At 48.8% G+C, this 17,510-nt stretch overlaps 1 protein-coding gene across 1 annotated transcript; it reads right to left on the reverse strand.

The window, feature by feature from the left end:
• Window positions 1–9,359, reverse strand: LOC136454180 (receptor kinase-like protein Xa21). The gene is made up of 4 exons (XM_066454706.1): window positions 7,746–9,359; window positions 4,080–4,087; window positions 506–1,692; window positions 1–401 (listed from the first exon to the last, which is right to left on the reverse strand). Exons 1-4 carry the CDS (start codon window positions 9,357–9,359, stop codon window positions 1–3), a joined length of 3,210 nt encoding a protein of 1,069 aa, XP_066310803.1.
• Between the last annotated feature and the right edge of the window lie 8,151 nt (window positions 9,360–17,510).

Genomic DNA, 17,510 nt, shown 5'->3' on the forward strand with positions numbered 1-17,510 from the left:
TCACGTACGTACGTATGATGTAACAGACTTCATCCCCATGTTACTGAGGTATGTATCTCTGATATTATGCACCTCTACAGCGGCATCGCTTATTGACAGACGATCTTTGGGTGATTGCTTTGAGCACAGCACTCCAAGCTGGATAATAGCAGCCAAGCATTCCCTGGTTCTGGAAATATCTCCTGTGCCATTGCTATTTTTTGCTTGGTCATACAACCAGATTCTGGAATCTGCTATCTCCATCACCTGACCAGGAAGTGCTGCCTCAGCAAAGTAATGCAGGTTTAACCCGTCCCTGAACATGTCGTCTGTTGGGCGCTTTCCTGTAAACATCTCGATCAAAACGATGCCAAGGCTGTAAACATCACCGTGAGTTGATACTCCAAGCCCTTCTCCATATTCTGCAACAGATTAATTGAAACAGTTTCGAGAATAAACAGCTTTGTATAGCTAGTTGAATCTGATCAGGCAGTGAAGTAGACAGGATAGATGCATATTGAATTACCTGGAGCAACGTATCCGATAGAGCCTCTGACACCGATGGTACTATTGGAATTCACACGAGTTTCTCTTGCAGCTTCATTTAGAATTCTAGCGATGCCGAAATCTCCAACACGAGCCCTCATGTCCTGAGTAAGAAGAATGTTGCTGGGCTTGAGATCGCAGTGGATGATCATTGGATGGCAGCCATTATGGAGGTAGTCCAATGCATCCGTGATGTCAACGGCGATACCTAACCTCTGCTCTAAGGTCAGTGCTGCATTTCTGCTCTGGCTTTCCATATCTGAATGGATCCAGCTATCTAAGTTCCCATTTGGCATAAGCTCGAAGACTAGAGCCCTGAAGTCTTTACCTTGGTGGTCGATGCTTGAACAACATGTGATGATCTTTACAAGGCATCGGTGCCTAACTCTTTGCAGTGCCTCGCACTCAGCCTGGAAACTTTTGTATGATCCTGATTGCTGAAGATTAAATACCTTGACGGCTACAGGAACACGTCCATTTTTTAAGGTGCAACTGTATACGGACCCATATCTTCCTTGTCCTAGGAGATTGGTTTCTGAGAACCCATCGGTTCCTTTGAGTATCTCATCATATGAAACCATTGGAAGCTCTATATCAGTGAAACGAGGTGGTAGTTTTTCTTCCAGCTGGGTTGCTGCCATTGCCATAGACCTTCTGTAAAGGAATGCGGCTAAAGAAAGCACTGAAAGTAAAACCAGGATAGCTCCTACTGTAGGCAATGCTATTCTAAGCGACGTCGACGTGGTTTTCTTATTGTTCCTCGCAGCAGAGTTTGGGCATTTTGGCAGATGAAGCTGTGGTATTCCACCGCATAACCTATCATTTCCAACTATTGATAGTACAGTTAGATTCTTGAAAACTCCATCCTGTGGTACTTCACCTTGTAAATTGTTGAAGGACAGATCGAGACGAACCAGTGATGTTTGATTACCTAGGAGTTGTGGAATTTGTCCTGAAAGGTTATTGTTGGCAAGGTATAGCTGCTGCAAGTTGGTAATATCCCCTAGGTCCCCAGGAATGCTTCCATTCAGCTTATTGCTTGTCAAGTTCAGTAAAGTAAGCCCTTTCATGTCTCCAAAAACAGGAGGGATGTTTCCTTGCAATAAATTGCCATCCATTAGGAGGATTTCTAGTACTACGCAGTTGCTGATGGTATCAGGTATCATACTGTTAGTTGATCTCCACCAATAGGCCCAACGGCCTATTGGGCCCTTGCCTATTGGGCCCTTGCCTCTGCTCCCTGATTGGGGGAGCCCAACCCTAATTGGTTGGTGGGCCCCTGTCGCACAGCACATACAAATAGAGAAGGTGGGGATCGGGGCTCGTTTCACGAGGTTGACCGGAGCCGCCACACCCACTACAAAGAAACCCTAATCCGATCAAAGGTCGTGCTGCCAGCGACGGGATGTGCCCCACCACCGCCATTGCCCCTGCAGGATCACTACCGTACCACTACGGGTCACCACAGCGCCACTGGTGATCGTCTCCGCGGCGCTGGACGCCTTCTACACCGACGGCATCAGCGTCAACACTGCTGATGCGCTGCAACAGAGAAAGGCGAGGAGCTTACCCGATCCTACGGTCACAGAGGTACACACATCGATCCTAACAATGGTACCAGAGCCAGGTTGCCTCTGTGTGACCCTAAACCTAACCGGGTAAAAGCAAAGAAAAGAGTGACCGGGGTGGCGGACATCATTGTCTACCGGTCATCACCGCCACCGTGCGTGGGGGGAAAGATGTCACACCGTTCACCGGCGCACGGCAAGAGAAAAGAAAAGAACAGATCCATTCGGATCAGAGAAGAGATAGGGCCCTCGGCTCACGAAGCCAAACCCTAACCCAAGAACAGAATAGATCTAATTCGGATTTGGCCGAACCCTAAGACCTAACCCTAACTCGCATGGGGAAAGGGGAAGAAAGGGAAGGGAACCGATTCGGATGGTAGATCCAAAGACAAATCAGAGAAGGGGAAAAGGGGAGGGTCGGATTCCGAACCCTAGATCTAAATCCTTGTTCGGATAAGAGAAAAGCAGACCCAAATCCGAAGAGGGGAAAGGGGATAATCTTGGTGAACTCGAATCAAACAAAAAAAAGAAAAGAAAACATGAATCGGGTTCAACCGAACCCTAACCCTAGATCCCCTTTTTGGGTGAACGAGTGAAAAGAAAAGAAAGAAGATAGAAATCGAAACCGAAGGGAGAAGAAAGTCTACCTCGCCGCGCGTCGGATGTCCCTTCACCGGCGCGGGAGAAGAAGAGCCGAGCCGGCCCTTCGCCGGTGCGGAAGAAGAAGAGCTCGGCCAAGTGGGCGCCGCGGCCAGGCCGCTCGACGGCGGCGTGCTCACCCGTTGGGGAGCACGCGCGTCGGCGAGGGGGCCGGCGACGGCGCCATGGCTCTGCCCCTACACCGTTTTTGCCCGCTCGATCGCCGCTCGGTGCTCACAGCGCTGAGAAGAGAGAGCGTAGAGAGAGAAGCGGAGGAAGTGAAATGACAAGGGTTTTGGGGACCGCGGCCGGAGTCGGTTTTTATTCGGCCGAGATGAACGGATGGCCGTCGGATGAAATCGGACGGCGATGGAAGCACGGGCCGGCTTTCAGCCTAGGCGGGTGCGCGCGCCAGGCCGAATTCCCGGCCCAGGCCCAGGTTGCGGCCTGGGCGCGGGGGAGAGCGCGGGAAGCGCCCACGCGGGCGTGGGCCGTGGGCCGTGGGCCGCCTTGCCGTTTTGGGCCGAAAGAACAGTACAGAAAAGAATGAGTTTTTCCTTTTTTTCTATTTCCAGCAAATATTTATTTCTGAAAAATGAATAAATGGTTCAAAAGAAAAATAGAAAATGTAATTTTCCCTGTGGGTAAAATTCAAGAAATTGAGTGAAAGTTTTTCCGCTGCTAAAGAAATTGTTTATTCTCCAGTTAATTTGAACCAATGTGGTATTTAATTGGAGAAAAAGAGATTTTTTCCACTGCTAAAGAAAATGTTGATTCTCCAGTTATTTTGAATCAATGTGGTATTTAATTGGAGAAAAAGAGTTTAGATATGATTATGATGTTGTTGTTTTCTGACCAACGTTGTTAATAACAATATCGTAATGTTAATGATTTATGCATTAATTCTATTTCTGCCCAACGGTGATGTAGAATTAGTGTATAAGAACAGATGTTAATGTTAATGATTTATGCATTAATTCTATTTCTGCCCAACGGTGATGTAGAATTAGTGTATGAGAACAGTTGTAACAGTTAATGATTTATACATTAATTCTATTTCTGCCCAACGGTGATGTAGAATTAGTATGTAAGTACAGTTGTGGAAGTTAATGATTTATGCATTAATTTTATTTCTGCCCAACGGTGATGTAGAATTAGTGTATAAGAATAGTTGTATGTTTTGATTTTGACCAACGTTGGAATCAAGGCATATAAATAGTGTTAATTTTATGTTAAGAAAAGTGTTGACCTAGTTTTCATCTTGTCTAAGGTGGACTGGGTAGTCACCTCACCATGTTCCACTGAGTTTGTGGCACCGATGAGGAAGACAAAAGAGAATGATGCCACTTAGACAACTAAAGAGAGGGATTTTGAATCCCAAAAGATATCCTATGACTCATTGGGCATAGGAAATGAATCACTACCAACAAGAAAAAGTTTGGCTATGATAAATAACATGATTGAGCTTGCAATTGTGGGCTCAATCTCAGAGTGTGACATGGTCACCGAGTACCTCGAAAGAATAAAGAGTCAGTTCACTGGCTCTTCAAAGACATGTGCTATCCAACTGATAAATCAGCTGGTGACAGATAGTAACTCTGATAATGGTGGCATAAGAGAGCTCACAATGCGTCGTCGAAATCATGGCACTATCGTTCAGGCCATATTTCGAGGAGAAGAATAGAAAGACTAGTTAAGAATTATATTCTTCCTCCATTAGAGCTCTCAGATTAAGAACAATGCAGAGAATGTATAAAAGGAAAGTATGTAAAAAAAGATGACAAATGAAGCACAGGAATTTTACAGATTATCCACACAGACATCTGTGATCAGCTTTCCTGTAAAGAGTGTTGATGGTTATGATTCGTTCATAACATTCACAGGTGATTACTCCCATTATGGCTGTATTTATTCAATCAAAGAAAGAACAGAAGCATTGGATAAATTTAAGATATTAAAGATTAAGATAGTTAGGTCCGACCGTGGGAGAGTACTACGGTCGGCATACCCTAAAAGAATGGCATAGTAGCCTAGTATTCTATACCGGGTGAACCTCAGCAGAATAGAGTAGCTAAAAGAATCAATCGTACCCTAATGGATATGGTGGGCAATATGATAAGTTACTCCACCTTACAGTTGAGCCTGTGGATGGAGGCGTTAAAAACCCCATTCATATTCTTAAAAGAGTACCAAGTAAGTCGGTGCCCAAAACACCGTATGAGTTGTGGATAGAAAGTGTACCCTCACTAAACCACTTGCGTGTGTGTGGGAGGGGCCCTGCTGAGGCTAAAGTATTTAACCCAAACATTGGGAAGTTATATCCCAAAACAGTAAGTTGCCATTTGTTTGGCTACATAGAAAAGTCAAAAGGTTTTCGTTTCTACTGTCCAGAGAGACATACAAAGTTTATGGAAACAAGACACGCTGTTTTTCTAGAGGATGAAAAGATGAGGGGGAGCATGGTAGCTCAAAAAATTGTCCTTGAAGTGAAGCGGGTGTATGCGCCCACTCCAATCATTCACGAGCCAATTTTCTCACTACATGCTGTCGATGCACCGACAGTGCAAGATACTATGGTGTCAGCACCTGTTGTTATTCCACCTGTGGCAACAATAAATGAAAATGAGAAACCTGTTCTTCAGGATCCTATATAACCTATTGCCACACATGAGGGGGAGCAACAACAGCCTCAAACAGTAGATGTGCTAAATGTGGAGGCCCCTAGAAGGTCTCAAAGAGTTAAAAAATCAACTATTTCTGCTGATTATGAAGTGTATAACACTAAGGAATTTCAAATGAAGGATGATCCCACCTCATTTGAAGAAGCCATGAGAAGTGATCATTCATCAAAGTGGCTTGAGGCCATAGAAGATGAAATGAAATCGATGAATGCCAATAGAGTTTGGGACTTGGAAATAATTCCTAAAGGAGTCAAAACAGTAGGCTGTAAATGGGTCTACAGAACAAAACTTACTCTCAAGAGAATATAGAAACATATAAAGCGTGACTTGTGGCAAAAGGCTTTATGCAAAGAGAAGGGATTGATTACAATGAGGCCTTTTCTCCAGTCTCATGTAAAGTTTCCTTTAGAATCATAATGGCATTAGTGGCACATTACGATTGAGAATTACATCAGATGGATGTAAAGACGGCATTTCTCAACGGAGACTTGGAGAAAAATGTTTACATGGTACAACCAAAAGGTTTTGTCATGGAAGGAAAAGAACGAATGGGATGCCGCCTAAAGAAATCCATTCATGGATTAAAACAAGCTTCAAGACAGTGGTACTTGAAGTTTGATCAGACAATAAAGAATTTTGGGTTTAAAGAGAATATAGAGGACAATTGTGTCAATACAAAGTTTAAGAATGAGAAGTTTATCTTTCTTGTCCTGTATATAGATGATATCTTACTTGCTAGTAGTGATGTCAGTCTACTACTGGAGACAAAGAAAATTGATATGAAAGATCTTGGCGGAGCCTCGTTCGTTCTAGGGATCGAGATTCACCAAGATAGAAGAAAAAAGGTATAAGGACTGTCACAAAAGAAATACATAGAAAAGATCTTAAAGAAATTCAGTATGCACAAATGTAGTCCCTCACCTGCTCCTATAGTCAAAGGCGACAGATATGAGGATTTTCAATGCCCCAGGAACCAATATGAGCTCAATCGATGAAGTAAAAGTGGTTCCATATGCTTCAGCTGTCGGAAGCTTGCAACATGCTCAAGTATGTACGCGCCCTGACTTGGCATTTGTTACCGGGTTTTACTTGGCAGATTCCAGAGCAATTCTGGAATAGAACACTGAAATTAGTAAAGAAAGTCTTGCATTATTTGCAAGGAACGAAAGGCCTCATGATGACATATAGAAGATCTGATTCACTTCACATGGTGGGATATTCAGATTCTGATTATGCGAGAGTGAATGCATATCCAGACGTGGATTTTTTATCATCTCGCAAAGGGGGGCTATTTCATGGAAAAGCTCAATGCGAACCGTCAGTACATCGTCCACAATGTATGACAGTTTGTAGCGTGTTATGAGGCAACGGGCAGGTGAACTGACTAAAGAAGTTTATACCCGGGTTGAAGGTGGTTGACGACATCTATAGACCACTAAAGTTATACTGCGATTATAATCTGGCAGTAAAGGATGCTCACAACATAAGTCAAGTGGTGCTACCAAACACATTGACATAGAGTATTATGTTGTGAAAGATAAAGTCCGAGATCAAGTCATAAGTCTTGAGCATATAAGTACAGAAAGGATGCTCGCGGATCTGCTTACAAAATGCTTACCACCCAACATGTTCAGAGAACATGGTGTTCAGAGAACATGTAGCTAGCTTGGGTTTAAGGAAAAGCCTAAAATATTCCTGAACAAAAGAAGGCCCAAAGATAAGTATCTATTTCAGAACAGAGTAGTGAGTTGTAGCTGTTAAGTCTATCGGCAATAGACCGTGACGATGAGACATGCTCTATGAGCTAATTTGTAATGGAATGAACAAAAGTAAATGATATGAAAGTGAAAGATGGAATGAGATCAAGGGAGAGAATGTTAGTTGATCTCCACTAATAGGCCCAACGGCCTATTGGGCCCTTGTCTCTGCTCCCTGATCGGGGGAGCCCAACCCTAACTGGTTGGTGGGTCCCTGTCGCACAGCACATACAAATAGAGAAGGTGGGGATCGGGGCTCGTTTCACGAGGTTGACCGGAGCCGGTACACCCACTACAGAGAAACCTTAATCCAATCAAAGGTCGTGTTGCCAGCGACGGGATGTGCCCCACCACCGCCGTTGCCCCTGCAGGATCACTACCGTACCACTACGGGTCACCACAGCGCCACTGGATCTACACCGGGCCACTGGTGATCGTCTCCGCGGCGCTGGACGCCTTCTACACCGACGACATCGGCGTCAACACTGCTGATGCGCTACAACAGAGAAAGGCGAGGAGCTTACCCGATCATACAGTCACAGAGGTACACACATCGATCCTAACACATACCAGACAGTCGGTTTCTCGACAGAGAGCACTCCAAGATTCACAAAGTTACCAACCTCTGACGGAAGAGGTCCCTCCAGCAAGTTATCAGATAAATCCAGATACAGTGACAGTGATGGTAGGTTCATAACCTCTCTTGGGATCAACCCACTAAGGTTGTTGCTAGATAGATCTAGTACTGACAGTTTCTCCAGATTCCCCATGCTTGCTGGAATCGGTCCCTCCAGGCTGTTGGCTTTGACAATGAGTTGAACTAGACCAGTGAGGTTTCCGATGGATGACGGGATGCTTCCTGACAAGTTGTTGTAGCTCAGAAACAGCTTGTTCGGTTGTGTGAGCCTGCCTATGCTTACTGGAATGGCCCCAGTGAGCAAGTTCTCTCCAAGCATAAGCTGCTGAAGGCCTACCAGATTTCCAATGTCAGTTGGGATGGCGCCAGATATACTGTTGGAGAAAATCAGTAGCTCCTGGAGAGTCGTGGACAAATTAGCCAATGAATTTGGTAGCTCCCCTGCAAACCTACTATTCCATCCCAATTCTAGTACTTGCAGCATGCTACAATTTGTCAGCGAAGTAAGGAATGCCCATTCTTGCTCACTGTATGCCTGGAACATGTTGTTGTCCAGGTTGAACCATTCAAGTTGCTGCAGTCTGCTCAGCGCAGAAGGGACGACTCCACTGAACACGTTGACGGACACGTCAAAAACTTGGAGATTGGAGAGATTAGTGAGAGATGCGGGGACGGCTCCCGTGAACCGGTTACCTCCGAGCGCGAAGAACTGCATGCTGCCAAGGGTTGTTCCGAAATCTTGTGGGAGACGACCGTGCAGCTCGTTCTCCGCCATGGAAAGTAGCTTGAGCGATGACAGGTTGTACAGGGAAGGAGGAAACGTTCCCGAGAGGTTGTTCATGGAGAGCTGAAGGCTCCTGAGGTGTGGGTTGCCCCCGATGCTTTGGGGGATCGGCCCCTCTATGTGGTTGATCGCCACCAGGGACAGGTCCTCCAGCCGGGAGAGGTTCCCGAGCGACGCAGGGATGGTTCCGGTGATGCTGTTGTTGGCAAGACGGAGAACTCTGAGCATCGTCAGCATGTCGCCGATCTCGGCAGGTATTCTCCCCTGCAGCCCCCTGTTGCCACTGACGTCCATGACCTCGAGGCGGGCGCAGCGGCTGATGTTGCCCGGGATCTCGCCCGCAAGCGAGTTGTCCGCCAGGTCAAGGTACCGGAGGCGGCGGAGGGAGCCGATGGTCGGCGGGATGTCGCCGCGCAGGGCGTTGAGGCTCAGGTTGAGCGACCGGAGGAAGCTGAGGTTGCCGATGGCGGGGGAGATAGTGCCGGCGAGCCCCCGGGAGTGCAGGTCCAGAGCGACCACCCTCCGCGGGTGTCTCTGGCCGCCGCACGTCACGCCCTCCCAGCTGCAGTAGCTGCCGTTCCGGGACCAGGAGGCGAGCGAGGCTCCGGACGCCGCCTTTGCCTTGAAATCTAGGAGCGCGCTCTCGTCGCTTTCGTGGCCTGTCGACGGCGGCGCGGCTGCAGTGGCAACTGCACGCCTACCCGCCATGGCGGAGAGAAGCAGCGGCAGCAGCAGCATTTGAGCTTTCCTCGCATGGAGCTGCAGCATGGCTGACTGGCGCTGGCTGGCTGGCTGGTTCTTCCCTCTGCTTGACCCATCCTATTCCTAGGACGCCCGACGCGCTGTATGTCTGTCTTACTGTTGACTCCTTATCTCTTACTACTAAAAAGAATAAGGTATGGATATTTTTTTATGCAATATTTATTTTGATTCATCTGTCTACCCACGTCTGTGATCCCACGACATTTTCTTGATTGAATATTACCTGTCATATGATAGAGGAATCATGGTAAAATAGAAAGTAGAAAATTATTGTGCTATCCATATACACATTGCATATTTGCATGCACCAGCATACATTGCAACGAGCAAAAAGAAAGAGAATTAACACAGAAGGAAAGAGAATTAAGATAAAAGGAACATCTTTACATTTCTGAGAACCTTGTCAAATCTGTCTATATTTAATTATTTCTTCTTTTTGCATTTGCAAAAAGAGACAATTTTTTTCTCCTTTCATTTGGTTTCACGCACACGTGTTCCATCGCCCTCGCTTGCTGTTTCTTGCGTGAACCATAGTTGATGTCATCTGTCTTTCATGGCTCAGCCTCCCAATTCCAAGAGAAGGTCCCTACCTCTCCCTGACTGACGATTTGGCCTGTCAGAGGATCTCCTCGAGTCCATCGGACAGCATCTCGCGTTAGGCCACGACGTGGCATCCTTCTAATCCGCTTGCTCCCCATGGCGCGCCGCCGTCCCGTTCGCGACCTTCGGGCCGCTCCTGCTGCTCCCGTTCGACCTCGACTCGGACCGCGTCGGCTTCTACTGCGTCCCGGAGAAGAAGGTCTTGTCCAAGACGCTGCCCGACGTGCGCGGCAAGTTGGCGTGCGGCTCCTCGTGTGGGTGGCTGGCGCTCATGGACGAGGCGACGTCCGTGACGCTGCTGAACCCATTCATCGATGCCCGTGCCCCCCGCGTTGAGCTCAGCAGGCGAACACGTCGCGGCGGCGTCCTCATCGGAACGCGTGTCTAGGGTCCACGGCTGGTGGGTCCTCCATCCCACCAACGGTTGCGGGGACGCGGATACCGCAGGTAGAGCCATCAAGCTAGAAGACATGAGAGACGTGTTCTTCAATGAGATCGTGCTCTCGACGCCGCCTAACCGGCGCCGCCTAACGCCGCCGGCCGCGAGTGCGTGGCCATGGCCATGCTTGGGTGCTCCACGGAGGTAGCGTTCTGCCGGGTTGGAGTCGACAGCGCATGGACGCTGCTCGACACCAAACTGGAGTTCTCCGTGGGGTCAATCGTCCACTGCCAAGACAAGTTCTTGGCGATCGACTGCACTGGAGAAATCTTCGTTTGTAGTAGCAACGCCGCCGGCGCTACTCCAACCGCGACGCTGCTGCCATCGCTGTCGCCACCTGCAGGGCTCTGCCACCGCAGCTATTTAGAATCAAACGGTGAGCTATACATTGTGGGTGCCATGGTGAGCACGTTCTACGAGACACAAAGCTTCACCTACAGCAGCGCGATCTACAAGTGTAACTGTTTGGACACCAGAAAACCCGCCTACAACGGCTTCTCGTGTGGGAAGTGTGCGGGCGTGCCAGTGTACAATAGTACACAAAAATAAAAGACAGGAACATAGTATCTTATTAATCATCACGAGTAACAAGTACAAATTCCTAAGAAAAGAATGCGCGTCATGGCCTGCTGATGGCTATCTAACTTGGGCGATGTGGTCTCCATGGTTCCTGGGGCCTCAGAAGGCTCCCAGTTAATTACCCCTGTGAGCTGAATCACAAAGTACCTCCGATTCTGCTGCTGTGGTCGTCGTCTTCAATCTTCGCTTCACTTCTCCATGCAGAGTGTTGGTGTAGATGTGGGTGGCGTAGGCGTAAGGGCCTCGTCGGTCCATGAGCCGCTACAACATGGCTGGAACATCAGCCATGCCTGCCCGTGTAGTCCGCCTTGTCAGTGTCGAACAGCACGTGGTGTCATCTTGATCGCACTTGCATGGTTGGTGTAGATCGGATCGGATCGGACTTCCTCGGCCACGCCGTCGTGGTACGTTGTAGAACTTGTTCACTTGGAGTCGTTGATGCAGTGGAAGGAGACTTGCATCGCAGCGCCGCACTCCTGGAGGCCGGCGTGACGTCCTGGCTTGAGCACATCTGGAGCCTGTACGGTAGATGCATCCATGCATGGTTCTGTACACGCATACATGCACATAGGCTTGCCTTGCTTGCATCTTGGCATTGTTTGTACGTGGGTGCAGGACTTGAATCTTCAAGTTCATGTCGTGGTGGCCTGAGTCCTTGTCTCAGCGGCCTCCAAACGGGCATGTCTGACGGCGACGGGCTGAGGCCAGCCGTCGATGCTCCGTCTTCCCATGACGCGAGAGACCTCGCAGTCCGGCGCCGTCTTGATCATTTGGCTGCCATGTCGTCCTCCTGCTGGCCTGGATCATGGCATAGGGCCAACGTGCACATGGACATGCAAGATTGAAAGAAATAATACTAGATTAATCCTCACCCATGGAGAAGGACGTGCACGCCATCTCTTCCTGCTTGTGATCTTCGGCTTCAGCAACTCCCTGGACGAGGACGCACGCTTGGCCGCCGACTAGCTGCTGGCCTGAGGCTAAGACGTCGGAGTGGTGGATGATGAAGGCTCTTCTCGCAGGAACAGCCTGACGGCGTGGTACGGTGAAGTATGATCTCCCTCCTTCATAGAGTCCTGGGGGCTCTTTATATAGGCAACAGCTAGGGTAATGCCGGCCTGTTGGGCTGCATGCACGCGCCGCCTTTGTTGGTTGCCACCGAGCGAGATATTTGGAGATTTATATTCCGTATACCAAACAAACGTCTCCTTTCTTGGCTGAACAGTGGGCCAGCACTTTATATGGATTAGCTTCTCACATGCAGTCACTGAGGCATGGGCCCAGCTGACTATAGAGCCTACTACGTACGTATATTCGGTCCAGAGAGGCTTGCGGCTGATAAACGTGCATGTACGCTAGCTGGCGATCAGTACACGGATCTGCCGGTTGTATATCCCCGAACGTTCTAGAATATTCTGGACCTCGCACCGAGCAGCGCCGCGTCGCATCGGCCCGGCTGGTGTACAATTATGCGGAAAATACATGGTATAGACCGGCGTATATACGAGCTCTACGGCCGATTCCGGACATATATATACAAGCGCACATGCGTATCATGACTGCACCTGTTTAGCTCTCTCCCATTGCCTGTCGCGAGCATACCTACACTACATGCATGGACCTGTAGCACGCAGAAGCTCACACGGTGGTTATTAGCTTCCCTGCCTGAATGCACGTGACACAAGCATATATATGTATATGTATGTATTTTCCCTTTTTTTATATGCTCGGTGGTACACACAAATAAAAGTGCACATATGGATTTTACCTTGACAAAAATCCATCGAACAAATGCCCCCCACCAAGTCGAGTTTGGACGGGCATGTAGCAAGTCCGGACTCGGCTTGGTGAAGAACTGGATGGAGATATGTCCGGGCGCAATAGATTTGCCGCCGTATCTACTAGGGACTCATGAATCTTAGAGTCCGGATCACGAAAGCATCTCCCCAGGGCTACTATATATATCGACGTGCTGCAGCACCCCTTTCCATAATCCACGATCTTATTTTCTCGTCGCCCTCTGCCCGGCGCCGTCCAAGGAAATTAGCTTCCATCTCAGTACGAAGGCAAAGGTAAGCGATCACCAGCTACCCACATCCCTGAAGGTGATACCTGCATTGTCTAACTTGCTTTCTTTTCTTTGTTAGCTTCTTTCTCTGAGTTCACGACAAGTTGCTGGTCTTTTATACAGATGGGCCGCAATGACGACGACCGCGTAAAAGATTGGTCTAGCTGTCAACGCCGCTCCCAGCGAGCCAGAGGTGATGAGCATGATAAGAATCCACCCCGCAAGGAGGAGCCCAAGACTCGTCGCGAGCGTCTGGATCAAAACACGTCGCAGCCACGCGGCGATACTGCTGGCCAAAACACCTCGCGTCGTGATGGTGTCGAGACTCGCGACGACCGTGGCAACCAGGAACTTCAACGCAAGGAGCATGCAAGACCTGGTGCTGAACGCCAACCCCGTGAAGGCCGTGACAATAAAGACTTTTTGCCGCCACCACGCAAGGGTGACTCAAAGAATCACTCCAACCGCGATGGCCAAAATGTTTCGCGCAAGAACGAATCTCGACTGCGCTGTAGGGGCGACACAACCGAACAATACACGATCGAGTATCGTGAGAATAGGCCTCGCCGCCAGATGGTTCTCAGCGATAGCGACTCCGATTCAGAGTCTGCCAAGCACCCCAAGAGAAGGTTGCGCAAGAATACGGGTGACCGCACCGATGAAACCACGAACGGGCAACGGGACCAGTCCTCGTCCAAAGTGGCTTCAGGCAAGAGGACGCACTCAATGGCGGTCATCGGCGGCGTGCTTGAGAAGTCGCCCAAGCAACCCAGTCCAGAGAAGAAGCCACGTCAGCATGACAAGATCGTTGAGGGTAAACCACCCTCTGACATGCCAGATCGCGCTGTCATAGTCGTTGGTCTTCCTGCCAACACAGGTCAACTCCCAGCTCCCTGCATGCCGGCTAAACCCATACAGCTTTCTGCGGCCGCACAGGTGAGTCCATTGTTTAGTTTTTTTTCTTTTGTTTTTTTTAATGCAAATATCCTGAGTTTCTGATACATATCATTATTTCTTTTATAGGGCAAAGCCAGTTTGCCCCCGGCGATCGACACCATCAACGACCTGCTGGAGATTGACTTTGATGACACAACTCCCCTTGTTGGTTTGGGCGATGATAGCGTAAGCATGCTTCATCAAGCTCCTCACGTACTTCCTTTGACATCATAATAATCTTTTTTTTAATAATTTTGTCAAGTCCTTCCCGTGCGAAGACCTGAGCGGTACCCCTCCATGGGAGGGTGTCTCGTTTGAAGAGACACTTAGCTTTTTGACGGACTGCGTACAGGATCTTCCTCCCCTTGCCGAGGTTGTAGATGGCGAGCCTGCGAATACAGAACAGCCCCAAGCCGTTACACCGTCCCCTGCGTTAGATCCAGTACAGGGACTATCAGCCGCCAACCCCGCACCGATCTTACAAGACAGCGTTCAACAAACGCCAGCCCAAGGTGCCACGATAGCTGAGCCAGAGAATGGCCTCGCTCTTTTGGCCAATGGTGGGGCTACAGAAGGTAATCAAGCTTGCCTCCTTTATATATCGCATAGCACCCAAGTACATGAGATTTATCTACTGATTATTCCTTTCTTTCTTTTTTTTTGCAGCTGACGAAGAGATGGAGGATCAGGTACCTCTCTCTAAGCTAGTGGTTATGAAAAAGGAGGATGCTGCGCATCTTCAGCTAGTAGCTCGAGCCAGCGAAATCAATCGCACGCTGGGCATGCTTATTGAAGCCTACGGTTTCCTAGACGACGACACCTCTTTTGGTCTTGACCTCACTGAAGACCCGCATGATGTACGTGCGACTTTGATGGACCTCCGAAAGCTGTTGGAAGAGGTCCCCTTTGACCGGCGCAAGGTCCTTCGCAACGTCAACCAAGCGTTGGTTTATTGGGCCACCGTATATGAAGAGCCACGACCCGATGACTTGGAGCGGCTCATAACCCATTTGAGGAAGCTAAAAGAGGGTCTTGAGGGCAAGACGCCTTTCCCAACCGACACCAACTCTTCCGCGGAGGCAGGTCACCGACACCTTGACGAACTAGGCGTTGCTCATTCCAAGAGCACAGCCGCAGTGGAGCGTGGGACCGAGGATGGCAACGGCGCTCGAACCAAAGAGGCGGCTTCCAAGGCAAAGTGGCAAGCCGCACGCGGGAAGGTCAATGACCTCAAAGCAACTTTGCAGGCGGCTCAAGCGCTCGAGAAGGAGTCCCTCAACTCATTGGCCAAAGACAGGAAGTACAGGGAGCAGTGTGAGCTAGACGTCAAGTTACACACGACTAGACTTGAGCAGTTGGAGGAGTGCCAACATACCATGGAGTCTAGGCTGGAGAGCCTTCGCCGACTAGAGGACCCTGTGGCCCTGAGCATCAAGGCTATCATGGCGTACTCCCTGCCTGAGATGGATTGAAGCTTCTCCCTAGTTAGGCCGCATCCGTAGCAGCTCCATATAGGAGATTATTATTTCGTATTATCACTCTTTTGCATGGACTCCAATGTTCGAGTCCCCTTTTTTTTAATTTAGAATTTTATATTGCATGAACTTTAGTTAAATAGGGCATGGCCTGACGCATGCACCTTCCTTTATATCATATATTATATATACAATATATCGAGTGAACAGATTATATTCACCCAGCTAGCACAAGGCTCATGTTCATTGCTCTTTATTATTCCTGGCCAGTATGCGACGATAGCCCGACTTAGACCACGTACGTAGGCCTTCGTTTGTGTTTGTTATGCTCGCCGACGGTATAGTATATACCTAATTTCGCCGTTGTTGACGCTATTGCGGGTAGCGTCGACCCACCGGAGGTAATCTCGTCGTTACCGCCGCCAGTGTTGCAGCAGATGTGTCATGGCCGTCTCACGCGCACACAAGTACATCGGCATCATGCGGCGACATTGAGTTTATTATTATCTCTGTCTTTCTCAACGGTGCTAAGACAAACCATCGAATTGGGAAGGTAGCGCTTAACTTCAGCTCGTATGCTGCCCAATCGATGATGCCTGATCAATCGTACGTGCATACAAGACACGTGCGCATGTGTGTCTTTTCATTCATCAGGTGAGCCAACGTACGTATACTCGCTGCCCTAAACCAGGCTCAAGATTGCCAGTTTAGACACACGAAGGTATAGCTCGTCCTTCCGCGTGGCAACAACTTAGCATCGATCGCGTGCGATCCGCACTATGTTCTCACGCTCGCACGCAGACGTCGCGTACTTCGGTAATTTCCACTGTGAGCGAAAGCAACTTTGCCACGCTCATGGACGCGCAAGGCTTGCCCATCAACTATATGTACATCGCTCGGGCTCAACCACCGACACTCGTCGCGTTACTTGATAAAGCACGGCACCTGTATCGTGGTCCATGAAGTTGTTCATGTGTGGACACACATCGCAACACATAGGGCGTTAACTTTCTTCCCCTTGACGATGCCATGGTAGGCTATCAAGCCAAGCAGGCAGCAGCTTACCACGGTTCACGACTTTAGCGATGCTGGATTATTTGCGTGTGCGTATAAGTTTACACACTTCTCGCACAAGACATGCATCTACATACTGCAATCAACTGGTCAACACAAAAGTGCACAACTGAACACGGCATCTTGCTAAATTTTTTTTTATCACTTCAGAACAGTACACATGATACATCCGAGTACATGTTGTGAGACTCTTTGAACAGAGTCTCATGGAACTCAGTTTATAGTAATTAATAGATAAGCATACAAGAGGTGGCACGAGCGTAGTCGTGCGCGTGCGCCCCAGCTCCCGTGTGATTTTCACCACAGCTTGGCCGATTGGCAAGTCTTGTTCCACGGCGCCCCCGGCTCTAGCGTGATTTTCACCGTCGCTTGGCCGATCGGCAAGTCTTGTTCCGCGGCGATATGCCCTGGCGCCGTTGTTGTTGGCCATTGGCATGCGCATACAACAATGGCCAAGTCGCTCACATGAGGCCGCCCATGTCTTGGCTGCTTGACATTGCCAACGTCTCTGAGAAACATTGTGTCTGTGCTCGGCATGACAACCGCACTACTTATAAAAGGGTACCCCATCGTGGGTGCTCCTTTTTTTTATTATTATTTTTTTTATTTTTATTTTTTTATTTTTACACAGGTGAAGTAGCAAATGGGAAGTAACAAGACAAACAAAATAGAACCAAGAGGCAGCAAGAAAGCAAAGCCGAGAAAAAAAAACGAGAAAAAGCAAAGAATAATAAAGAAAATAAAATAAATAATAAATAAATAAATACCTTGGTGACGTTGTGCTGACTCCAAGGGATGATATAGAGACTTATGTTGGCGCCAGATCATGGCGTTGGCCAACAGTAAGTTGTGGGGTTCCCTTGGAGCCATGTTGAGGAGGCGTTGACCAGTCAGGGAGTTGTGGCGTTTTGTCAGGGCCGTGCCGTGGCGCTGATCGACAAGCTTGTCGCCGCATTTCGTCGGGCCGTGCTGTGGTGTCGTCCGAC

The sequence above is a fragment of the Miscanthus floridulus genome, chromosome 1 (assembly GCF_019320115.1).
Source record: "Miscanthus floridulus cultivar M001 chromosome 1, ASM1932011v1, whole genome shotgun sequence".
Classification (NCBI taxonomy): Eukaryota; Viridiplantae; Streptophyta; class Magnoliopsida; order Poales; family Poaceae; genus Miscanthus; species Miscanthus floridulus.

Bases quoted from the DNA above. Each gene is read 5' to 3' on its own strand.
- LOC136454180 (XM_066454706.1), bottom strand. From the start codon at position 9,359: ATGCTGCAGCTCCATGCGAGGAAAGCTCAAATGCTGCTGCTGCCGCTG. The intron at 402-505 runs GTAATTCAATAT...AATCTGTTGCAG, and splicing joins TATCGGATACGTTGCTCCAG to AATATGGAGAAGGGCTTGGA.